Source organism: Lontra canadensis, unplaced genomic scaffold, assembly GCF_010015895.1.
Source record: "Lontra canadensis isolate GAN:19392208 unplaced genomic scaffold, GSC_riverotter_1.0 scaffold93, whole genome shotgun sequence".
NCBI classification, from domain to species: domain Eukaryota; kingdom Metazoa; phylum Chordata; class Mammalia; order Carnivora; family Mustelidae; genus Lontra; species Lontra canadensis.
The window spans coordinates 2904681-2930782 of record NW_022631087.1 but is presented as its reverse complement, the minus strand read 5'-3'; the positions used below and the strand labels follow the sequence as shown (position 1 = coordinate 2930782).

The 26102-nt window shown below is 47.1% G+C and overlaps 1 protein-coding gene across 2 annotated transcripts in view; it reads right to left on the bottom strand.

Annotated features, from left to right (window-relative positions):
- Positions 1-26102, bottom strand: part of BTBD11 (BTB domain containing 11) — a 291628-nt gene that overhangs the window by 95255 nt on the left and 170271 nt on the right. For both annotated transcript variants that reach the window (XM_032836534.1, XM_032836535.1), the window contains exon 3: positions 14083-14287. In XM_032836534.1, the coding sequence (XP_032692425.1) occupies positions 14083-14287 (205 nt within the window). The remainder of the gene's footprint in view (positions 1-14082; positions 14288-26102) is intronic.

The following is a 26102-nucleotide window of genomic DNA, read 5'->3' as shown; positions in this document are numbered from 1 at the left end:
GCCAGTCTCTTTAAAGTTATGAAGAGCCACCCCGGCTGGTCTTCCCACTCCCAGAATGCCCGGAGACGGTATGTGTGGAAGACTCCTAGACACAGTAGAGTGCTGGCTTAAGAGATTTTTTTTCTTCCTGCGAAACACAGCAACTCACGGGATCTGGGATGGGGCTGGGTAAGCTCGCCTCCCAGGGTTCTCCTCTTCTGAAATTTCTCATTCAAAGGGGCCATCAGAAGCATCATGAGTTAACCCCTCAGTTGCTCTGCTCTGAAGAGATTATTACTCTTTTTATATCTGTTCCCTCTGCGTGGATGTTTTAGTTATGCTACTGTGTGCAGTTTTTAAAAGAACAGCAATTCACAAACTGGAAATAGCCCAAATGACCAGCAACCTGGGAAACATTAGGTAAATTACGGTGCGTTCACAAGATGGAATATTTTGCAGCCATTAAAAATGATGTTTATGAATGTTCTGCAGCAAAACCAGGAAGAATGCTTATGATACTAAGTGAAATAAAAGGAGATATAAAATTATATACATATACACAGTACAGCTATTTTAAAAAGCCCTACTCTCTGTATTAAAAACAAAGATGAGAAAAGGTATCAAATAATCATTCCAGCTACCTCTACATATCAGAATTGTAGATGATTTTCATTTTCTTTCTTACGTTTTCCTGTATTTTCCAAAATTAAAAAAAATCAGCATATATAACTTTTCGGTAGAAAATAGAATATTAAAATTTGAATTTAGAGCACCTTGTATTACCGTTCTAAAAAGGTGCGGTCTATGAGGAGAGCAAAATGGAAGGAGGGGACAATGGGATTGAGTCAGTGGAGACCTAGGACAATGGCCGACTAGGAGATGTGCAGACCCATGTCGGTTTCATGGGGGAAGTCAGACTTTGAAAACGCAAGATCAACTCAGATGCTATGTCTACTGGGCAAATGACCAGATTTACTGCCTGGGCTGTTTTCCATAATGCGTGAAACTCAGGTATGTGCTGGCAGCTGTTAGTATCACTGTTTCTGGAAGGATAAAACACAGTAGAAACTTGGCACAGGACGGATGGTTTGAAAGCAGGCTGACTCGGGGGACTGTTCCCTCTCCACGGGCCTTTCTGCTCCTGGGCACCCAGGGTTCCTGCTGGCCGTTGCCACGCTGGGCCACCCTTAGTTTGCACTGGGCAGCTTCAAGGGCTAATTTTCACTAATGTTCTTCTTCTTTTTTTTTTTTTTAAGATTTTATTTATTTATTTGACACAGAGAGAAAGAGAGACCGTGAGAGAGGGAACAGAAGCAGGGGGAGTAGAGAGGGAGAAGCAGGCTTCCTGCCAAGTAGGGAGCCTGATGTGGGGCTCGATCCCAGGACCCTGGGATCATGACCCGAGCTGAAGGCAGACACTTAATGACTGAGCCACCCAGGTACCCGGCACTAATGTTCTTTTGAAAAATGTTTTCCTATCATGCACTGTGCCCGAGGCCCCAGACATAGGGCATGTGGAGAGCTGCCAGTTCCCAGCAAAGGAGAAGGAACCAAACATCCAAGAGGCTCATGCAGCTTCCCTTGGGACCCTTCAGGCCAAGGGAGGAGGCCAGTTGGCGACTTCTCTTGCCAGGGGACATGGGAGATGGCACTTAGTCAAGCCACACGCTTGTCATCTGTCTTCCGGGCTCTCGCAGAAAACTTCCTACCAGTTCCTGCATCGTGCCAGCCTCCATTCTCCTGCCGCTTTGCACTCAGACTGATCTTTATGTCCCCGTCCACTCTGTGCAAGGGCCTGGCTGGCTGCCAGAGAGAGCATGAGCTGATCAAAGCCCAGTCCCTGCCCACGAAGAGCTCAGACACAGAAGCAAATGGAAACACAGCAACGGCTGCGGCTAGGCAGGGGGCGGCTGGGAGCACACAGGCTGTGGATTCGCAGCGTTTGGGCCTGACCTTCAGCCCAGCCACTCACAGGCTTATCTGGGTGACCTTGGGCAAGTCCTTGAACTTCTCTCAGCCTCCCTCCTCATCGGAAACTAGGTGGAGCGACAGCATCTCAGAGTGACCCAAGGTCCGCTCATCCTAGGGCCTGACCCATGATGGTTCCAAGTGTTGTTAACATTTGCCATGGGGGACTTCACAGAGAACGGGGGAGGCCCTTCCTGCTGGGGGCAGGGGGTGGGGGGCAGCAAAGAGTTCACAGCCGAGGTGAGGATGCAGCTGTCTCAAAGGATGAGCAGGTGACCTGTGTTTGGCTTAGGTTTCTCCCTTTGTTCAAACCTTCATCTGCACCCCACCACTGAGGGAGCCAAGGGCCCAACAACACCTGTAGGGTAGAATTTTCTCCCATACATTTTCTTTCCCCTTTTTTTAAAATTTAAGATTGCATTTATTTATTTGACAGTAAGAGAGCACAAGCAGGGGGAGCAGCACAGCGAGAGGGAGAAGCAGACTCCCCACTGAGCAGGGAGCCTAACGCAAGACTCGACCTCAGGACCCTGGGATCATGACCTGAGCCCAAGGCAGACGCTGAAGCCCGTGAGCCACCCAGGCGCCCCTCCCATACACTTTCAACTCAGCAATGATATCCTAAGTATGTAACCTGGGTAAGTCTCAGACACATGTACATTCTGCGGTCTCGAGGCAGGCAGTCTCCCCCCACCCCAGTGCTGTGGACCCGGAGGCCTTGCTGCAGGTGCCGGAGGGCAGGGACGCGCGGTAGGCGGGGCGGGGGGGGGGGGGGGCATCTGCGCCAGCAGTTCTTTACCAACCCACAGGGAGGCGTTTCAGCATTTTAACAGCGGGCCAAACAGCTGCACCTGTGTGATCCAGCTGAAGGTCAGCCTGGCCTCTGCCGCCGTCGCACTTGCTGGTCTATGGCACACGGGAGACTTCCTACCTCGGAGCCTTGGCCAGTGGCTCTTCCCACCTGGCTTGCCTGACCTTATCCATGTATCAGTCCGCCTCCAAACCCGCTTCCCGGATCCCCTGCGGCGGTTTATCTGCGTGCCCCTTCTGACCCTTTGCCCTTTCTTTCTCTTCTGATAAATGAGCTGCACAGGGCAGGAGCCATGCAAGGTCCCCAGGTCCCCCCTCCCCCGCAGGAGGCCTGGCACACAGCAACAGCGTGTAATGGGAGGGAGCTCTGGAGCCCGGCTGCTGGGCGTGAGTCCCCCAACCCTGGCAGCCGCTTCGGAGCCCTGGGACCTCTCTGCCTCATCTTCCTCAACTAGAAAGGCCTAGCATCCTGAGCTTATCCCAAGGGACAAATGAGTTAATCTGCACAAACTATTTGCAATGCACACAGAAGATTCGATCGACACCAGCTCTCACTATGTTCAGGCACTCAATTCACGTTTGCTGAATAATGAATAAAGAATGAACACCGGAATAAGAAGTTCAATCATAAATAAAATAAGTAATAAACAAGTTTTAAAAATTAAATAAGAAAGGAAAAGTTCAAGGAGCATCGTGGTGAAGGTTGAAGAGGTAGGTTCTATGCTGTTAGAAATTTGTTCCAGGAGATGAGCGTGTTTCTCAAAGAGGTTTAACTGCTGTCTAATCAGATGAAGTGATTTGATTATCATTCTTCCATTTTTTAGCAATATTTACGGAGGCCTAAGCCAGGGAAAATACTAGAAGGAAAAGTACAGGGGAGGGGGAAGCATATTAAAGCAAGAACATTCCTGGTTGGAGATTTCCAGGTTTTTGACCTTGAGAGGGAACCCGTGCCCTCCCCCTGAAGCCCGACAGTCCTTCCAGGTCCCGTGGCACAGCACACAGTTGGGAGAGCAAACACTGGGCTGTGCTGCATCCCACTCTGCCCCCGACTAGCTGTGCAACGTGGACAAGCTATACAACCTCTCTGAGCCTGGCATTCCGCCCGGGAAGGGGGAGACAGCAGTCGCGTAAGGTGGTGCTAATACACTCCTAGCGTCCTTGGGAAGGGTTCAGTGAGCCGATGCACTCAGAAGGGAGACCTGCATGTTACAAACACCTTGCAAAATTTGGGGGTGATGATGATGATGGTTGCTTTGAAATATTGGGCTCTAAGATCGTCAAAACATGGGGACATGGAATATGCTTCGGCAGGTGAGCTGGTCCCTGGTCCCTACAATGAGTCCTCACTTGTGTATTGCTTTGGGAGGACTGATTTTCACGGGCTGTTTTTCTGAAGGGGGAGGGCGCTACCTGCATTGAGCCTCCGGTTCAGTGCTGTCCAATAGAAGTTTCTGTGATGATGGAAACATCCTATCATGTGCTCTCCAAAAGAGGAACCACGGGCCTCATGTAGCTATTGAGCATTTGAAATAAGGACAGTGGTACTGAGGAACCAAGGCTTTAGTTCTGTTCGATTTTTACTTGCTCATTCATTTATTATTATCATTATTATTATTATTATTAATTTATTTTTTAAGTAGGTTCCATGCTCACCATGGAGCTCAATGCAGGGCTTGAACTCACGACCCTGAGATCAAGACCTGAGCTGAGATCAAGAGTTGGACACTTAACCCACTAAGCCATGCAGGTGTCCCTAATTTGCATTCATCTCAATTCAAACAGCCCCGCACGGCTGGTGGTTACCATATGGGACAGTGTAGTGCTAGTTCCTCAGTCTCTGTGCACGAAGGTGAGGTTTGCCTTCCTTTTCCCATTAAATGAAGAGTGGCTGTGTCGGACAAGACCAGACCGCCACGGCACCCCGTTAACCGGGATTCAGAGAAGACCTGGATAGTCCAACGATCAAGGGCAGTGCGTGCCTCTGATCAGACTAACCCTGCTGTTGGGACAGAAGGAGGCTGTTATTGAACTTGAACCTCTCGGCTTGTTACCTGAAGCCAGGTGCAATCTCTGCCCCTTGGCCGGGAAAAAGACCTCCCGAGTCAAAGCCATTTGACAAGGCCTGGAGGCTGGACGTGTTCAACACAGCGAGCTTTCAGATTCGCCCCGCCGCCTCTCTCCAGACAGGACACCTGTGAAATCCCGCCTCACCTTTGCCTTGCACGCTTCTTGCTAACTTGCTCTCCCTGAGCTACTTTAGACGAGACACCCTGTTAGGCTGACGATGATCATTATATTCCAACACTCAGTGTCTCCCCTTGGCTGTTGGAGCTCCCTATTCTGCAGGCTGGCCAGGTCTGACCTCTGGGATCTGTTCATTTCATCAAATGACATGGAGCTCCAGCCTCACAGGAGGCTCAGTCCAGCCCCCAAAGTCTATTATGTGCCAAGCTCTCCCAGAGAGACAAAAGTCACCCTAAAATCTTATTTCTTGCCCTTATGTAACTTAAACATGGGGGTTGGAGTCAGTTGGTGAAAGGAATGACAAACCCACAAAAAACTACCATGTCTTGTTATTCACCATGTGGCCCGTGGACCAGCAGCATCATCTCACCTGGGAGCTTGTTAGAAAGGAAACATCTTGGGGCCCCTCCCCCGACCTATGAATAGAATCTGCATTTTAATGAGATCCCAGGGGATTCAGAGGCACATTCCCGATTACAGTCTGAGAAGCCCTGCTATGGTGTATGTTCAGGTTCCAAGCACCATGACAATGAGAATAACAATGGCCATTATCTATAAAGCACCTAATGTGTGCTGGATTTGAAGTGCTTTATATATATGAACATATAGAAGAAGGCGTCAACCTGAATTAAGGGAGTAATAATTTCTACCGTTTATGTATCATCTCCTATGTGTCCGTGAATGCATACGGCACTGGCATAAGTTGGTTCACTGGTCACTGAAACAGCCCCATGAAGTAGGAACTATTATTTATTTACAGCTGAGGAAAGAGCCCTGGAGCACATGAACAGTATAACAGGTGCCAAGCTGAGCGCTCCCTGTGTTGGAACACACAGGTTTCAGACCCAGCTCTGTTCAGTTCTGTAAGCATTTATTGAGTGCTTACTATATGTTATACGCTGAGCTAGGCCCTCAACATTTAGTATAGCCTGAGGAGGTAGGGAAGGGTTCCTGGAAGAGGTGATGCCTACAATCAGCCCTGAAGGATGAACAGACTAAGCCAGTTGCTAGAGAGGTAGAAAGGAGGCAGTGTTCCAGGAAGAAGGCGGAGCCTGTGCAAAGGGCCTGGGGCACTTCCCTGCAAAACCGCTGCAAGTACACTTACAACCCCAGACAAGTCCATTCATCCTGCTAGGGCTCAGTTTCACCTTCTTCATCATGGAACACGTTCGATATGCCTGGTCTCAGATCTCTCTTGACTTTAAATGTCCAATGATGGAAGGGTCCCTTGAAAAATTGTGCTTTTGAAGGCTACTCAGTGACATGGATCAACAAAACTGCATGGTCCTTATTTGGTAAAACAACCAAAAAACTTTGATATAGACAGAATATATGCCCTATATGACCACAGTGCTTATGGTTGATTCAAAGTGTCTTCTTTCTTGATTTTTTTTTTTTTTTGGAATTACCACATTTTATTTGCTACGTGTACTCATTAGTTTCATATCCTATAAACAATCATGAAGATTCTTAAACACATTCTAGGGATCAGGAGTGAGGCTTTCAAACATTATTATTTCTTTTGAAACCATAGCCCACCAATAGCAGAACAGCCTAATGAATGTGAGCACAGACCAGGGCCTGACTCTAAGGGTTCAGACACTAATTCTGCAATTTTAGCTACATGACCTTGGACAAATTAATCATGTCCAGTTAAGTTAATATAGTGGAAAAAAAAAAGAAGTTTCACAAAACATCTTTACCTTACCTCATGAAGACTACTTAGATTTTTTTCTGTTCAATTCTAGTTCATTTTTTAAAAATTTAGGTTATAATTCACAATATCAGGGGTCAGAAAACTTTTATTAGAAAGGGCCAAAGAGTATTTTCTGCTTTGTGAGCCATTTGGTCTCTGACACAGCTAATCAAGTGCAAAAGCAGCCATAAATAATATGTCAACAAATAGGTATGGCTATGTTCCAATAAAACTTTATAAAAACAGGCAGTGGGCCAGATTTGGCCCGTGGGGTATAGTTTGCCAATCTCTGCACTGCACTGATTTAATGGCCCATTAATGAGCTGTAACCCACAGCTTGAAAAATAGTGGGATTAGAGTTGTTTTTACCTTTGCCAGATGAAGTAAATTGCAGCCATGCTCAAGTTATGAATGGATCAGGTTTTAAAACTTTGTTCCTCAAGTTAATTGTTTAGAATTCAACATGCATTTCCCCCTTGCTTATATGGTTGTTGGGATTCCAGGCCAATCCACCAAGGCCCATGTACAGCCTTGCAGCTGTGGCCCCCTCATTCTAGCATGTTCCCAATCATCTGTTGGCTCTGGATTTCTCCAGGACTCTGTAGCACTGGGCTGTGCATAGGATGGGTCTTTTGTGCCAGATGTGATGACGGGGCTTGATGATGAGGAAGTAGAGTTCTTCCCCTGGGAAAAGGCATTCTGTATCCCTGTTGAGGATGCCAGGAATAGTCCTCCTCCCTCCTTCTTCTTCCTATCCGGGTTCCTAGTGTGTTAGTCTAAAGAGTCCTTACATTGAGGTTGTGTTTTGGTTCTCAGCTGTGGTGTATACGTGCATCAGTTTGAGATGTGTGGCTAACAGTGGTCAAAAGTCCTGAACTGTACAAGTGCTTCACTTGTATGTTGCTTATATTAAAAACAAGTAAATTAAAAGAGTGTAGTGCACCTCTGTCAAATTTTTGACTTCTCAGAACCACTGATGACTTTACTGTGTCTGGACAATTTCCCATATTATTAGTCCATGGTTCAGCAAGGTAGTAATTCATCTTCCCAGACTCCCTTGCAGCCAAGGTACAGGTATGTGTCCTGGGCTCCAGTGATTTGGAAGCAAGTGGTGTGATACAGGTGGAACGTGAAGTTGACTAGGGTGTTGGTAGAGACATTCAGCTTTCATGGGTAATGGTGCAGCGGTCCTGCTAGGAGTGTCCAATGCCTAGCATTGGTGGTGTGAAGTCAGCTGTCTGTGTCCAGCCCTGGTGGCTGTGAGGTCTTTGCTAGAGCAGTCCTAAGGTTTAATTTGGACACAGTTCTAGGTTGTGCAGCCCTGAAGCCTGGTTCTCTGGCTTCATCATCCACCAGAAGTCTTTTTAAGCTCTACTAAACTTTTAGACTCATGGGACCATCATAGGCCACACTTGATCCAGCAGGGTAGCATCAGATGTTCCTTTGGTGGGAGTCCTTATAGCCAGCCATCCTTAAGCGATCTTGCCCAGGTGACATGCAGGTGCAAGAAGATGAGATCCACTTGAGGGACTGTGAGAACTATCCTGGTTTGTGAACCCCAATATCTCTCATAGCAACTCCACAGATATAGTTTTCAAGGTTCCTGCAAGGACACTGACAGTAACAAGGGCCAGTGGATTCAGGGAAGCCCAGGGCTCTGGATATTTATCAAGTATTTACAGCACTAGCAGGCCAGATCAAATTTATCAATCTAGAGTTACTCTGACCATAAACTTGCTGCTTGGTAACACAGTCGATGCCGCAATTTTTATCATGCTTCAGGAGAACAGAGCTAGAGAATTAACCCAAGATCCAATTCTCATGCAGAAGGGGAAAGGATCTGGGAACTATCTACCGACACTGGGCCTCCCAGGTGTCTTCTTTCTGCTTCAAGCCATCATAGTAGGTTTAACCTTTGCAACTAAGCATTTTTACTAGTAGTACTGTTTGTGCAAAGGATACCTCTTCCCATTTGCATTCTGATATGCACTCCATAGGGCAAAGGAAGAAGGAAGAGTTATAATAGCATGCTGGAAATTTTGTATAACCCTGAGTATGTCCATTGGTGTATGTTAACAATTGACTATCACCTTTACCTATGCCACAGATGAAAAAGCATCCAGAACTGATGTGCTGTAGGGATTTTTTGACAGGGTAATTGTCTTGGAAGATGTATTTGGGTATCATTTAACTTCTAATGCCTGTTATGTTTGCTTTATTAGCTCTGTTTCTTCAAGTGTAAATTCATCTGATTTTTAGGATTTGTTTCATTTCTCCCCAAGAGCTGGTGACTGTTGATTGTATACTCATGTTTTGGTTCAGCTGTCCCTGGTAGAGAGTGTACCACATCTGTTTATACAGCTCTGCTTGCAAAAGGCGCAAGAGCTGCCACTGCCCAGGTATGTCTTTTTGTTTGCTTTTGATGCCCCCGGGGGAGGATAGACCTACCCAATTGTGTAGTCTTGTGGGTAAAACGATCTCTGATCTTCTCAGGCATGACCAGCTACCTCAGGCAACAATATAGTCCAATTTATCCTATTATTTTTTCTTTTTATGGTCATTGCTGAAGTCATCCATGGCCAAGCACATCTAGGAATCACTGATATTTCCAGTAATGAGATAGGGGAGGAAAATCTTATCACAGACTGAAGATGATTCTATTTAAAACCAGCAGCTTCATATAGCTTCTACTATCAAAATCAATGTTTACATTTGTCATTACTAAAATAAATATTGTCTGACATAAAACTTACAAAATAAATATTGCCTAATCATACATATATGTTTACACATAAATATATAATAAAGTAAATATTGCCTAATCATAAATCTTAGAAAATCTGAGTGTTTTTAAGTAGCAATATATGACTGAAGTCGTATGAAGTCATTCTGAAGTAACTAAAAGATTTTATTGATTGACTGATATTATGATATGTGTTTATTTTGATATTCAGTTTAGACTATCGACGGTTCTGTCCTAGGAAAAAAATATGTAGAAATTACCTCTTTCTTAGAAATTTCTTAGAAATATCGGATAAATGAAAGTCAGAAATAAGGATGACATTTGAGCTAAGATTTCTTTGTAAAACATCTGATGCTCCAATACAAAACAGGCTTTGCTGATGATATTGTTTGTATTTATTTTTAACTAACTTAGCAAATACTTGTTAAGGATGTGTAATGTATAATGTGCCAAAATACTATGTTGGGCTCTAGAAAAACATATAAGAGGTAGACTTCCCTCAAGGAGCTTTATTATAAATGGAATTAAGGAATGAAAAAAAATTAAGTCACAAACCAGCAGGATGGGCTGGAGTCAAGGCTGGGTACCATAATTAATAGCAATTTATTCCTTTCAATGGACTCTGAAGCTACTCTCTTCCTGGAGGTATATGCAAGGTCAGCATTGTTTTCCACAGAGCATCATAAATCTCCAGTGACCTGCCTTTGGCACCTACAAAATTCAGTGATAACGAAGATCAGACTCTCCTTGATAAAGAATGCTCCTCCTCTCTCTTCTCCATGTTGAATTTGCAAACACCTGACTTGAACAGGATTGCAAGTCCAGACTTTTAGTCTCAGTCTCTACTCCGTGTGGTCTAGCTCATGCCTATCTGTCTCACTTTGGAGCTCTAGCTCTTTATAGGACCTGGTCCCAGTATATGCTTCCAGAGACCCAAAGAACTGCTCTGTAAGATTTTAGAAGCTCAAGAACTAGTAGCCAAAGCTCTGGGAAAACTTGAACTACAGACATTTCACACTGGCACCGAGCTTCTTCAAAATCCCACAATGAAAAATGAAACTATCCAAAACAAATGTAGTAATCCTCGAGCTGGGCCCACATGAAAGGGTAAAATGGTGCCTGTACGCCTACTTCCAAATACTCCAGCCAGGGAAGAAGGCTTTTCTGACAAGCAGAGACGATTTGGGGGCACAAAACAATCCAGATTTCAGTCCACAAATGTTTCCAGACTTTCGGCTGGGCATGGACAAAAGCAAATGATATTCAGTCCCTTTCCTGAAGAATATAGTCTAGTGAAAAACCATATAAGCACCATGGCCCTACAGAATAAAAACAAAGAGTTAAGGAAATGTTTTTTGATTTTGGGGGTGAGGAGACAGAAAGAGAGAGATAAACAACTCCAAATTAGAGTCCACCTCCCACTGGAAAATTCTTGTTCAGAGGTTTTGGTAGGGAGCTGGTATAAACACTTGACTGAAAACAGAAGTCCTCTCCCCTCTGAAGCCCTTCCATGTGTGATTTCAGATGCTAAATGCCAATGCCTATTCCATTAGAAAATGGGAGGAATAGCTTTTTGTCTAGAAGGAACAAACACACAGACGGGCTTCTGTAGGGACAACGATAACAGCAGTTTAGAGCCGCCCAGCTACTCTTCTGGGGAGAAGGAGAGCTGCTCTCGTGCCAGGCATGACACTGGCGGCTTAGCTGCCATATTGAATTCACTGCTTATACCATTCCTGTGAGGCTGGTCTCATTCTCAGTGTACAGATGAGGAAAAGAGGTTCTGTGAGGAGGAATGGCTTGTTCAAGGTCTCAGAGCTAGAAGAAACAGGGCTGGGATACAAAGCCAAAGGTCAATCTCACTCCCAAATCCACACTCTTTCTGGAGAGCCAAAGTGAACACAACTCAAAAATGACAAGGTCTACTTTGCATTTTGTTCTGACCCCTGAAAAATCAACCAAAGAAGGTGGGAAAGATCAAGACAGAACTGATCCCAACATATCTGGGGCCCTGTTCTCCTTACTCTGCTCTCCCTCAAAGCCCATGTGTCTTTACATCTTGTTCCAGAAAGTCTGGAAGCCTCAGATGGTCTCCTCAGACTGACAGCTACTCCAGGTACACTCCGAACCCTGAAAGGGATTCCAGAAAGGAAGATGGACACTGCATCATGATAGAAGATGTAATAGGCCGTGCCCCTGTGTTGAGTGGGGGGCAAGGAGTCCATCACACGATGAGATCCACATTCTAGAAGTTTCAGTCTGGTGGTCATGAGGAGGATGGAGCTGCTCAGAGAGTATGAAGCCTCACCTTCGGGGAGACCATTTAGAAATCAGATGCGGTAACAGAAGTAAGATGGAACAAGGTGCCCGACCACACAGCGGCAGCAATTAGAGAGACGACTTAGACGCAGCATCGGTAAGATCTGCTGACCGTTAGCTGTAGGAAGGAGTGAGGGAGAGGAAGGAGTGTGGGGCGAGGCCCAGTTTTCTGACAGGGGTGACCAGGTTGGTGGTGATGCCATTCTTAGGGATGAGGGAGAGAGAATGAACAGTTGGTTTGACGGCAAAGAGGGCAACCTCAGATTTGAGGTAGCCCGTGAACACGCCCAAATGGAAATGTTCCACGGGCAGCCAGATCAATGGTTTGCTCGATCTTTCTACAAATACTTACTGACTCCCCACTAGGCATCAGACGTGAAGTGAAGCTTGGCATTAGGCGTGGAGCGGCCACCAAAACAGATGTGTTCACTGCCCTCAGGAAGCTGTGGTAAATGTTACCCAGAAAAGAATAAGGTACTATGAGAAGAAGAACCAGTCTGGATGTGTGAGACTTGATGCGGAAACTGAGGCTGAGCAGGATGAGAAGATTCTGGATCTCAGAGGAGCCACGTTTGGCTGGAGATGGAGGGGGGTCCCCTGGGGATCATGCGTACATTGGTGGGGGGTGAGTCAGAGACACTGTTGCACAGGCTGTTGGGGGCCGGGGGCCAAAGAGCTAGATGGCCCAGGGGCCGAGGCTGCTGGCTTCCATTCCCTCAGCGCTAAGGCTGCACACTCGCAGGGAGGGGCACTCCTGGTGTTTCGGGCTGAGGTCCTAATCTGCCCAGGGACAATGAGCATTTGGTCCCCTCTCCACGGTGGGTGTGTTCGGCACATAAGAACCGGTATGGGGCACCCACGGATTCGCCTAGATAGCGGGAGGCCTGATGAAGCAACCTCCAGGCAGGACTGAAATCCTCACACTCACTTGGGTTCTTAAAAACAGAACAAGAACAAAAACCTCAGCAACTTTTCTCTAACTCACTCTCCGTTCTCTTCCCGGAAATGAAAGTCAGGAGAATGTGGGTTTAGAAGGGAGCCCAGTTAAGCCCCAGTCCGTCCCTGTAGCAGCAAAACAACCAGGGAGCATCTCAAAACTGCTTGGAACCATTTAAGAGAGAAGAGAAAACCACATTGAGCCCAAACTGGGAGCTGTTTGCCTTCGTGCAGATAGTGTCTACGATGACAGCAACGAGCGCAAACACTTACTGTGTGCTGGCTGCTGTTTGAGTCACTCAGCCTTCCGACAGCCCTATGCAGGATTTACTTTCATAGCCCTATTGTGCAGATGAAGAAACTGAGGCACGGAGAGGTTAAGGTGCTTTCCCAAGGCCCTTGCCCTTTTCCGACGTTAAATTGGAAGAGCCAGGATTTAAAGCCAGAAGGCTGGATCCCAGAGCCCACTCTCTCTCTCTCTCTCTTTTTTTTTTTTTTTAAAGATCTTATTTATTTATTTGACAGGGACAGATCACAAGTAGGCAGAGAGGCAGGCAGAGAGAGAGAGAGGGAAGCAGGCTCCCTCAGAGCCCACTCTCTTAACCAGTCTTCTGATAAATGGGTCGCTGCTAGAGCAGTTGGAGTAAAAGGGACTGATCTGTGAGGCATTGTGGGGAGATGGACTCCCAGGGGAAGAGGGATGCCCCCAGGCAGTCTGGTTTCTGACAACCTGCCCCTGAGAGGGAGTTTTCCAGATAGAAGGGGAGCTGGGAAGTGCTGAGTTCAGCCGCTGGTTTACAGATGGGGAAGCTGAGGCATGGGAAAGTGGAGGGACTACGCTAGGGAGGGACAGAAGCTGGGTCAGAGGGAGTGTCCTCTTCCAGGAAGCCTTCCCTTCTTCCCTTTCCCTGGAGGATTCTACTTGAGCAAACCAGTCTCCCGTGTACCCCGGGGGCCACTTCTGCTGAGCAGGTGTTTATGGTTCCCCACCGGAGTCCCCAGGGCAGCCTGGAGGAAATGAAGACACCTCCCCCCAAGGAGCTGGCATCTCCTGTAGCTGCCTTGACAAGGATGCCACCCTGCACAGCAGAGCCCCTTACCCTTTCGCAATCTGCAGAACCACCTTCCTGACCTGGGCCATTTATATCCTGCTCAGCATCAACCCTAAGCAACCCATTTCAAACACCACACCTGGGTCTCAGACACCCCCTCGGGGCACAAAGTTCCCACCTGGACCCCTCCAGGGAGTTTCTGGGAAATGTGTAGTTCTGACCTCCAGCATCGCTCCCCTCCCACACCCCTGTGCCACCCCACCCACCGCAAGGCGGCAGTGGCCAGAGGGGAGCTCCTCTCTTCGGCCATCCGGAGCCAAGGCTGGTCTTACCTTTCCACCTGGAGGTTGACTTTGGAAGGCTCCACGTTGGGATTTTCCCATTCCATTTGCGGGCAGTGCATGAAATAGCATAGGGTGTACAGCGCTTCCGGCTCCCAGTAGAGCGCCCCCTGCTTGTGGTGCAGGGGAGTGCCGTTGCCGTGGTGCTTGGCATTGAGGGGCTGCAGGTGGTGCATTGCCCGGGACACCAGGTCACCTGCGGACAGAAGTAAGATTTCAGATCCTTCAGGCAGCCATGACGTGCAGAGATGTGCTGAAGACCTCTGCAGAGTTTCCGATGCTGGGGCTCCCTCATTCAACTGCGGTGGTCCTCTGGGACCTCTGAGACTGCACATAGGCTATTCCCTTTATCCAGAACATTCTCTCTCTCCTCTTCTCCAGGCTAATGCCTACTAACTGTCCAGGTATCAGCGGATATATTGATTTCTCCAGGAAATCCTCCTGGAATCTCCCCACTCCCCCGTGTGTGTATCACACTGTACTTTCTTAGCACAGCAGGTAGAGGCTGTGTTAGAGCTGCCATTTCCTTGTGGGTCCTTCCCAATGGCAGCAACTGTCTTAAACGACACCTGTATACCGGTACAGTTCTAAATACCCCAATTCATCTCCCTAAAGTAGGTACCTTTATAAACCCATTTCACGAATGAGGAAAGAGGTCAAATAACTCTGCAAGGTCACGCAGCAATCACAAGTGGCAGAGCCAGGATTTGAACCCACACAGTCTGCCTCCAGAATGCCCACACTGAACCACTCTCCTTGAGGACAGGGGCTCTGTCTTACTCTCCTCTGCACTAGCAAACCTGGGATATGCTCTAATCTTTCTCCTCCTTTCTCCGAAGGAAACCAGCCTTCTCTTCATCAAACCAAATGTATGCCCCCAGGTTGGCCGCACAGGGAGGACCTTCCTGTGGGGAGGCTGGCTGGGCCCGGAAGCCCTGACTTTTCTAGGTTAAGATGGTGTTTCCTAAACTTGGTTGTTTGTATGCTACCTTCATGAGCACAGCTGTATCCAAGTCCCACCTGTGCCATGACTTACTTAACTTTAGATGGATTCATTTAGATTTTTTTTAAAGTATGGGTATCTAAAAAGTAAATGTTCTGTCACTTATCATAAATGGAAGATCAGTATCACTTGTCATAAACAGAAGATCACTATAAAAGTTAATTTGATGGAAACAAAATAGTATAATTAATTTTTTTAAGATTTTATTTATTTATTTGACAGACAGAGATCACAAGTAGGCAGAGAGGCAGGCAGAGGGAGAGGAAGGGAAACAGGCTCCGTGCTGCGCAGAGAGCCCGATGCGGGGCTTGATCCCAGGACCCTGGGATCATGACCTGAGCCAAAGGCAGAGGCTTTAACCCACCGAGCCACCCAGGCGCCCCAGTATAATTAATTTTTTAAAAGATTTGATTTATCTGAGAGAGAGAGAGACAGAAAGAGCAACAGAAAGCATGAGTGGGGAGGGGAGGGAGAAGCAAGATCCCTGCTGGACTAGAAAGGGGAATATTTGCCTGAACAGGGAGCCTGACGTGGGGCTCGATCCCAGAACCCTGAGTTCACGACCTGAGCCAAAAGCAGATGCTTAACCAACTGAGCTATCCAGGTGCCCCCAGTATAATTAATTCATAGCTGAATTCTGGTCCAATTTTTGTTGTTGTTGTTGTTCTAAATAACATGTGTTAGAGAGGTGTTAGGGGCTCATACCAAATGGAGCCTTTCTTCTTTAAGCAAATAGAATTAAAACTGGATTTAAAAGGATCACTCCATGACCAATGTTATTGAATGTGCTGCCCTGTTCCACTCGTCCAGTGGAATGTGTTGCACACTCCGAGTAACACTCATCTGAGGTAGTGTAATGAGTAATTTCATGGGTCAACTGGGTGAGGCTATGGTGCCCAGTTATTTGGTTAAACACTAAGCTATAGGTTGCTGTAAAGGTATTTTTCACATTAAATTTTAACCTTTAAATCAGTAGATTTTGGGGAAAGCAGACTCTCTTCCAAGATGTGGGTGGGCCTCATCCAATCAGCTGAAGGCCTTAGGAGAAAAGACATTGAAGAAGACGGAATTCTGTCTTCAGGCTCAAGACCGAAACATTAATTCCTGCTGGAATTTACTGCTCCCTTCCCCAACCAGGCAGCCCCTGGTTGGGGAGGGAGACTGTCTCCCCCATTCCCCATCTTTCACTGCCCAGCTGATACCAGAGACCACCACTCCTCTGCCATCCACCTGTACCTTTTAACACGACACTTTGACCTCAAACCCAAACCCAAGAAAGTGAGGCTCAATGAGAGGCACAAGTTTCTCCTCCAAAGGCCCAAAGTCCATTTTCTAGTCTGAAGGTGGGGCCACTTCCTTCAAAGAAGATTGACAAGAGGGTCATTCACCCCCCTTTAGGGGAATCAACTATGGAGATGTGGTCTCAGCCAAGGGCAGAAATAGCAAATATTCCCCTTTCTAGTCCACGTCCATGGCAGACATGGTTAATCAATCACAGAGCTCTCACACACGGAGTACAGATGTCCTTCTGGAGACAAGATTCCAAGTGGCCACTATTTCTGAGAGAGGACTTTTCAGAGGAAAGGAAACTTCCATGTTGTCAGAGTCCTGAGGCCTTAACAGGCCAAATGAACCAGGATTCAACCTACCAAGCTTGATACCTGGACAAGCAAGCAGATGCAGGGGCTGGACAGAGAACAGTGAGGGTGGCAACCCTGCACCCCTCTGCCTCTTACCATGCCTCACTCAGAGCCTGACCCTTCTCTCTCCATTTCCCACAGGCAGGAACATATGCCCAAGAAACTCCAAAAAAGAATCAGAGAAGGAAATTCTGTGAGAGGTAGGCAGCCTGGAAAGACCCCCAGGGGGCCTGCAGATGGAAAATATGGAGAACCAGCGCTCACAGTCAAGAGAAGGAGTTCAAATCCCAACTCTGCCACTCATTGTGCACAAAACAGTAAGTCACTCAGCCTTGGGTAATGAGCCGCCTCCGTCTGGTGGTTATGAGGGTTCAGGACAAAACGAGGAAGGGCTTGGCATGCCGTGGGCATGAAATTAGCTGCCCTCTTAGGCCCTCCTCCAGGGCCCGCTGGCTCACCCTTCTCTCTGGATGGTGAGACCTGGAGGTCGGGTGCCTCAGACGTGTGGGGACAGTCCTGCCGGTGTCCTGACCCAGTGCCTAACTTGCTTTGTGCTGGAGTTGATTTTTTTGGAACTTATGCTAAAAAGCTGCGCATTCCAGGTGTCTGTCTGGGGGTCCACTTAGGTCCTTAGTTGCTTCTTCTTCCCTGTTCTCTCTACATCTCTTAGAAACATGGCTCCTTGGGAGGGAGGAGAAAAAGGAAGCCAGAAACCTGCCTCTGGCCAGTCCTATCAGTCAGTCTCATAAGAGGCGGCTCCAACCCCTGGTAAAGAGAGCCTGACCGGCGAATGTAGAAAAGGAGCCTGGAAAGAACAAGATGGCAGGTCTGGACTGGGACTAGACAAAATGACGACGCTGTGCATCTTCTGATGAGGGGGACATGAAGTAGAGGGTAGTGGGAGCAAGAGCGGAAACCATAATATATGGAGAACCTGACACGTCTCAGGCCATTTATACACTTTCCAGTTTAATTGTCTAAGAGCCAAAGGGGACATAAACCCACTTCAGAGATGGGAAAATCAAGGTAAGAGACAACAGGCCCAAGTGTCGCACAGGAAGTAGCAGGTTGCAACTCCAACGAGGCTGCCAGGGCTCATGTTCTTAGCCAGTACACCCCATTTTCTTCTAGGATCTATGTCAGGGTGTGGCCTTTGAAAAACTCTGGTGAAGAGTTTGAGGCCTAAATCCCCAGTCTCCCCAAATATATGCCATTGTGGATTTCAGGGTGGGGGGCTCAGGAGATGGGTCTGCCTCTGCTGTCAGAGTGGAGCTTCTGGCTAAGGGGTCTCAGCGTCCGAACCGTCTGCAGGAGGGGGTGGTGGCTGCTGGTCAGCCCGCACAGATGGCCATGCACACTCTTAGAAGATACTTGACCTAAGGGAAGAGGCCTGGAGGGGAATGTAAGTAATCAGCAATGACGGAGGCAGGAGGCTGGTTCTGGAACTAACAGAAGCTCAGTATCCGGAGGTCTCTGCCTTAGGAGGGCAGGAGACAAGGGGATCTTCATTCCTTGGTGGCATCAAGAGCCAATTAGGAGCTCCCGAGGTCATGGCTGGCTTGGCCACACCCAGAGTCTGCGCAACAATGCTCAGCCCATCTGTAACCGGCACCTGTCAGTAACCACATCCTCCGTGGGTACAGGGTGGGGACAAGCCACAGAGGCCATGGCAGACAGGCCCAATGGCCAGCAGCTCTGGAAGGAACTGTACACTTCCCAGTTCTGCCCCTGGCTGTGATGTCAGGGTCCTCAACGGTGGCCCCAGCCATGGGTGGAGGAAGGGGTGAGGTTTCATGAAGATTCACGGGAGACCAAGACCACAGGCTGAGCCCCAGCAGGGCAGGAAGAAGGGAGGGCTACACATGAGACGCCATCTGGGGAGCCTTGAAAACCGCTGGGTGAACTTTGCAGAGGTGCTGGGTTTCCGGTGAGTTTGCATGTTGGCGGCAGGGTCTGAGGGGCCCTCCCTCACCCCCAGGGATGTGCAGGGGGAAGGACCTGGGCTCACCAGTAACAGACTCAGCATAGCCTCCACAGTCCTCCAGGAGGAAAGATGAGTTGCAAACAGTAGGGGTGTGTGTGTGGTGGGGGGACAGTGAGGGGAGAAAGGCTCCTATCAGGAAAATCTGAGAAGTAATTCTGTTCCTAAGTAGTAGGATTCACGGTGACAGCTGGAAGGAGCGGACAGGGAAACCGCTGGGTGCTTTTGGCCAAAGAACCAAAGACCGAGACTCCTAGAGCCGGATGTGGCCTCCGAGCTGATCTCCTGTGTTCTCCTGGGTGTGATCTCTGTAGCATCCAGCCATGGGAAATGTCACTATCATATTATTACGAACAGTAGTGACAGGAGCCCCTATACTGTGCCACAGACGCTGAGTCAGCACCTTGCATGCACTGTTCCTAATCCTCTTGTGTTCTGCCAAACACGAATGATAGTAATCAGTTTTATAGCAGCGATCTGCAGCCAAGTGGATTCTGCCTGCCAGAGGACACTTGGCAAAGCTTGGAGCCATTCTGGGTTGTCATGTCCAAGGGCCCGCTACTGGCATCCTGTGGGTGGAGGTTAGAGCTGCTGCTAACCATCCTACAAACGGTCCCCACAGCAAAGAATCGAGCCCCAAATGTCAATAATGTCAAGGCTGAGATATCTTATTTTACAGATAAGGAAACTGAGGCACAGACAGAAGTCCAACCTGGGTCTACCTGACTCTAAAGCCTGTGCTCTCCACCCTACCCCCTACCATTTTTTTTTTAGAGATAGCCCAGGGCAGTCACGGTCGGCTCCAAGTCCAATCTGGCATTATGTAGCCAAGGTGTTAATGCTTCTTACCCTCAGTTCAATAATTCTGTTTCTGGGAATCCTTCCCAATGTTAGGATCCAAAATGCAGCAAAAATCCTTACGCACAAGGATTTTCATCCAATCCTTATTTATGGGATACAAAATTTGACAAAGAAATATATGTTTAAAAATAACAGCATGGTTAAATAAATTCTGGTATATCCACGTGATAAAATAAAAAACTTATGCAGTCATTAAAAATGTTTGCACAGATCTGTAATACCACGAAAAAAAAATCCTCTTGTTAAAATGGCAAGTAGAAAAAAAGTGAAACTCACAATTGCATACTGTGAGATCAGGATTATGTTATTTAAAAACTTTGCATAAAGTAAATATGAAAACCACGCCCCCCCAACAACCCCCAAAATGTTGACTAAGGATTTCTCTCCCTAGTGGCACTGTGGGTGGTATTCCCTTCCAACTTGTTTGTAGTTTCTGAATTTTGAATTACAGCTACATGGCATTATCAGAATAATAAGCTTACTAAGGTGATATGTTTTCTTTCTTGTACCTTCCATCCATGTCAGACTGGAGTATCATCTTTCCATCTGTCTTTCTCTAAGCTCTAGTATAAAAGCTCAGGAAGGGGAACCTGGGTGGCTCAGTCATTTGAACATTCAACTCTTGATTTTGGCTCAGGTCATGATCTTAGAGTCGTGGGATTGGGCCCCCCATTGGGCTCTGTGCTCAGTGCAGAATCTGCTTGAGAATCTCTCTCCCTCTCCCCTGCTCCTTCCCCCCCCACCGCTTAAAAGTAAATAAATCTTAAAAAAAAAAAAAAAAGTTCAGAATAAGAAAACTCACAAGGGAGTGAAGAAGAGAAGGTCCATTCCCCAAGATGCTGGGACACCTTTAACCTTGGTTGGGCTAACTACCTCCTTGGAGCATCATTCAGCTAAACTGACACTTCCAGGTTTCCTGCTTTTGCTCCTGTTTTCTCATCTTGGAGTGCCTTTTCCCTCATTCTCCCAACTACTGAGGACCTTTAAGGCTGTGATCAAGTGCTACTTCTCCCATGCTGCCCTCCAGGATGCTCCTAGTCAGAATCTCCTCTTCCCCCTTTTACCCACAATACCTGCTAATAAAGTCTAACATGTTACTTGCTTGATTCTGTCATGTTTCGTGTCTGCTTCCCCCACTGAGCCTCAAAGGGGAGAGGTTATGCTTCATTCACTGTCCTATTCCTGGAGGGGCAGTGTGTGTGTGTGTGTGTGTGTGTGTGTGTGTGTGTGTGTGTGTGTGTTGGTGGTGGTGGTGGTGGTTAGAAACATGCTGCCTAAGTCTGAGCCTCCAATCTGCCACTAACTAGTTGTGTGACTTTGGATGCATTATTTAACCTCTCTGTAAATGAAGATTTTTATCATCTAATGGATTTGTTGGGTGGATAATAATAGTACCTACCTCGTAATATTAAAAGAAGTCATTCATATAAGTCACTTAAAACACATGGGAGTCTAGTATATCCTAAGTGCTTAATAAATATTCAGCCCTATTTCTTTTTCACATCACCATCATCAACATCACCACCACCACCACCATTATCACCATTATCATCATCATTATCCCTACTATCACCTCACTATCACCATCATCACCACTGTCACCATCATAATCACCATCATCTTCATGACCACCATCTTCATCACCATCATCACCATCATCTTTATCACCATCATCACCATCATCATCTTCATCAACACCATCATACCACCACCGTCATCATCACCATCATCATCTTCATCACCACCACCACCATCACCACCATCACCACCACCATCACCACCATCATCACCACCACCATTATCTCCATCACCAACATCACCACCACCATCATCACCACCATTTTCTTCATCACCACCATCACCACCACCATCATCACCATCAGCAAATCTTCACCATCATCATCATCATCATCAGCCCCATTCTTAATCAGAGGCCCTAAGGACATCTCTCAGGAGGGCTGGCCACAGGAGATGGATTTGGCTCAGGGATTCTGCAATCACTAGCTCCATCTCAAACCCCACTCTATGTATGTGCTATCTGCTGCTTTACCCTTCAGCTTTGTGAACCCCAAACTACAAATCCACTTGTCACTAAGCTGCTTTGTGTTTCAGCAGCTGGAGCTGGTTCCAGAAACCTTATAGAATTCGCTAATAACTGGTTTCCCAAATGTCGGCCACCTGGGAATGGCCACCTGGGAATCACCACCAGGTCTTCGCTCATTATCTGGGGGCTGCAGGTACAATTTATCTAGTTAATATTTTTCTTTAAATTGGCTCATTCTTTCACTCATTTTAAAAGGAAGCTTCATATCAGTGCCATAAATGGAAAACCAATATTTTTCTAGTGCTCATGAAAAATTCATGGCAATTAAAAATAAGAACTGTTGTGTGTATCACCTACGATCATCTCCTATCCTGCCTGCCCTTCAGAAATGCTGCTCTAACCTGCCAGACTCAGGTTGTCGGAGCAGCTCCCACTAAGTTGCTGCCTGCATGCCAGCTACAATCTCCCGGGACAAAGGGCTACACATTCCAATGGTGGCTCCTACTGCCCAAAAGACAGCAACTGAGGGAGCAACTTCACCTCCTTCCCTCATCTACAGTCAGCTGCCACTTACTACAGTATGTTTTCAAAACCTCCCACAACCCTGGGGGAGCAAGGATCATCACCCTCTTGTCATAGATGGGAACACCAGGGATCATAGTGACTGAGTCACTTGCCTTATATCACACAGCACAGGTGAGAAAACAGAGGTGTTCTCCAGCATCACAAACTGCTGTTTAAATTTCCCCACCAAAACCCCTTCCTTGATAAAGAAAGAATGGAAAGACCATGTGTAATCCAAGTCATTAGGGACAATGGAAGACTGAACCCTGGATTGAGCAGGAAATCTACCATTCATTCATACATTCATTCATTCATCAAATATTTACTGAGTCCTACATGTGCCAACCATTATCCCATGCCCTGAGGATATTGTGATATTTTTAAAAAACACAACCCAGGGTGTCTGGGTGGCTCAGTGGGCTAAAGCCTCTGCCTTTGGCTCAGGTCATGATCCCAGGGTCCTGGTATAGAGCCCCGCATCAGGCTCTCTGCTCAGCAGGGAGCCTGCTTCCTCCTCTCTCTCTGCCTACTTGTGATCTCTGTCTGTCAAATTAATAAATAAAATCTTAAAAAACAAAACAAAAAAACACAACCCTCTCAGCTGTCATGGGTTTATAGTCTTGGTGGGGTGGACAGACAATATATAAATAAACATATGGTATGTCAGGTGGTGATAAGTGAGATGAAGAAGACAAAGCAGGAAGACTGTATAAAGAGCTATGGGGTAGGGTGAGTGGGGTGGTCACAGGAGGGCCTCTCTGAGGAGGGGAGAGTGAAGCAGAGGCCTGAATAAAATGACAGAGGAGCCCTGTAAATACCAAGGGAAGAGCTTTCTAGGCAGAAGGGGCAGCAAGTGCAAAGGCTCTGTGGTAGAGTGCAATATTCGAAAAATACCAAGAGGCCAGTGGCCACTTTGCCATCAGAGAGGGACACAGGTGAACCCCAGGGGCTGGAGGCAGGACTCAGCAAAGAGCCCAACTCCATTCCAGACAAGGAGAGAGACCCTCTTGTCCAAGCCATAAGGATTAAGTTTCTTTTTTCTTTCTGGGGACACCGAGGAGACACAACCCAGAAAACTTTTTACTCAAGGTTGTAAATTAATGGCCCCATTTTGTCTGCCTCATTGAATGGGAGCAACAAGTTCACAGTTGAGTGTGAAAAGTAGTGTGAATAGGAAGGGGCATTTTATGATAAGGCTTTCAATTTTTTCCCCCTTTAACCCACAGAAAGCAAACACTACAATTAATGACTGTCTGATGGGGATTCAACTGAGAACTTGTGGATAAGGCTGGGATGTCAGGCAGAAGAGCCGAGACAAGACCTCAGAGGACACGAGTGTGGGATTGAGTGGAACCCAAAGGAGAGTCAAGTTGGTTCAAAAGTGAGCATGAAGCCAGGGCCTCTGCTTCTCCTGTGGCCTCAGTGGGAGAGCCTGGGCAGACCCAATTCCCCCAGATTTGCTCACTGGTTCAGGGAAAGAGAGCCTGAAGGGACTGCTCACCAGTCTCTAGGTCAACTGTGAAGTTCAGCATGTCACCGTGCAAATTTTCTAGGGCCCAAATGGAAAAAAAAAAATGGCCAGCCTGTGTCAGTTTGGGGGCTGAGTGGTGTCCTAAATTAGCTTCACAGTCCAACAGTTTAGGCATACATGGGCTCAGTTCCAGGTCTCTGAGATCAAAATCCAGTTCCATAGAACATTTAATATTTAAGTGGACTGTCATTAAGAGTTCCCCTCACGGGTGGCATTTTCTTCCGATCTTGTTTCAGAAACTAACTCGCTGCATGTCCCCCCCTTGAAATTATCTCCCAAGCCAGAGGTGCTGTGGTAGGGGCTCACAAGGCAAAGCTGAACCGGACACAGCATAGTAAGGCAGGGAAAAAAAAAAAACCAACTGGGTTCGAATTATGACTCTGCCACTTATTAGCTGCATGGCCTTGGGCAAGACCTTTCTCCTTCCAAATTTCAGTTTTCTTATCTGTGAAATGGGAACACCTTTCATCTACCGAAGGCACTTGGCACACAGTAGGTGCTCCAGAATGAGCGGATTTATCTTCACCCCAAGCCACAGCAGGCCGGACAAAGGTAAGTGCTTTGAACATCCTGGGTGATCAAGTTCTGATGGTAACGTGATGCCCTGAGGATACAGGCGGGGTTATAGGGAGAGGTCTCAGCCCCATGGTGGTCCCCTTCTAGGTGCTATCCTTTGTGACTTTCTGCATCTCCAGGTCTGTTTAGAGGAGAACATTTACGATGCATTCAACAGAGCAAGCTACCGATCCCCACAGCTGGAAGGAACACAGCCCTCAGTGCACCTGTAACATGTAGAAACATCTGCTGGGGTTCTCCCCGAGGGACAGCAGTCTTGTGGTGAAGCGTGGAAGCTCCGCCTTAAGAACCGCGTTCAGTCCCAAGTTCTGCAGCTCGTGGGCGCGGTTGACCTTAGACAAGTCATTCATCCTCCTCTAGCGTCCCTTCCCGCCAGTGTGGACAACAGCGGTTACACTGGAAACAGCTTGTGTGGATTTTTCCTAGTCCCCTGGTTCTGTAACACCAGCTGCTGCTGATCATTACTGACTATGGAGAAGGCCATGGGTAGGCGCTCTGCCCTTGACCCCGCACAGCCTGATTCCAGAAGAGCAGGGATATCTGGGAACAGACTCGCTCCAGCTCACCTTTGCAGAATAACAGTAGTTTCTACAAGCCACACTGATAGAGTAATCTTTGAATATGAAGAACAGCTCTCTAGGTACACAGAGAGAGCAAGGCTCGTATTGATTCAGACCACAGAGCAAGTCGCTCTAAATTACAGTCAGATCAGAAAAGCAGGTGATTTTATTACCTCTGGTTGCCGAGGCAGCTTATCAATGTGCTTGCACACATACCTTCTATGGGCTGACTTAATGAAGGTACAGAACCCCTCTGTAATTAGCAGCACCCATTTGTGTGCCGACAATTCATATGTGAAAGTCAACATCAATGAGAATGACAGCGTCTAATATACAGAGCAAACTGACCTTATGCCCATGCAGACATGATCCAACCTTGTAGCCAGACTCTGCATTTCCAGGGTCAAGGGCATGTCTCAGAAATTCGGAAGGTCCCAAACAGTGTGGCATTTCTTCTTAGAGCAATGCCCCCCACCCCCGCAGGTACTGCTTGGACCCTCCATATCCCAAATCCGTGGGAAGCTATTAAAGTACAGACATTTTCTTATCCCTTTTCAATTGTTGAAAATATTTCAAAATATCATTCACACATATCACTACCTCCAAATAATGGGGTCATCGAAGCTGCTACTAGCTTATTACATAATGTGCTGCTAAAAAGTACAGAATGGCTACATCACAATTTTTATAAAAACATTTCAGTAACTGACTTTTAATATAATTGGTTTCCTTTGTAAATGTACGCACGTACTTCATTCATTTAAAAATAATATTCTGAGGCAGGGTCCGTAGGCTTCACCAGACTGTCAAAGGGGTCCATGGCACCCAAAAGTTGAAGAATGATTATATAGCAGATGGGTAGTTGGAAGACCCTGTGATGGCAGCATCTTGTAACTTCTGGGTTTGATGAGAATGGAGGTGCAATTTCCAAATTCAGGTGCCAGGAAGTAGCTCCTTAAAGACCAGAGGGCCTGCCACAGCCTGCATCAGCTATGACTTCCCTTTCCAGAGGGGGGCGCAATGTGCTAAATGGAGGATGCCTGTCCTGGGTGTATAGGGACTTCCTTTGGGAAGAGGCACATGTTGTCTTCTGGACCCTGATTCCTTTCTATGGTTCAGAATTTTCCAGAATGTCACACCAATTCAGGCTTCAACATAATCCAGCATTTCTAAGATCAATGCTCAGGTCCCATGAGGAACACACCTTCAAGCAATTTGATAATCAAGTGAACATAAGTAAATTCAGTTTTA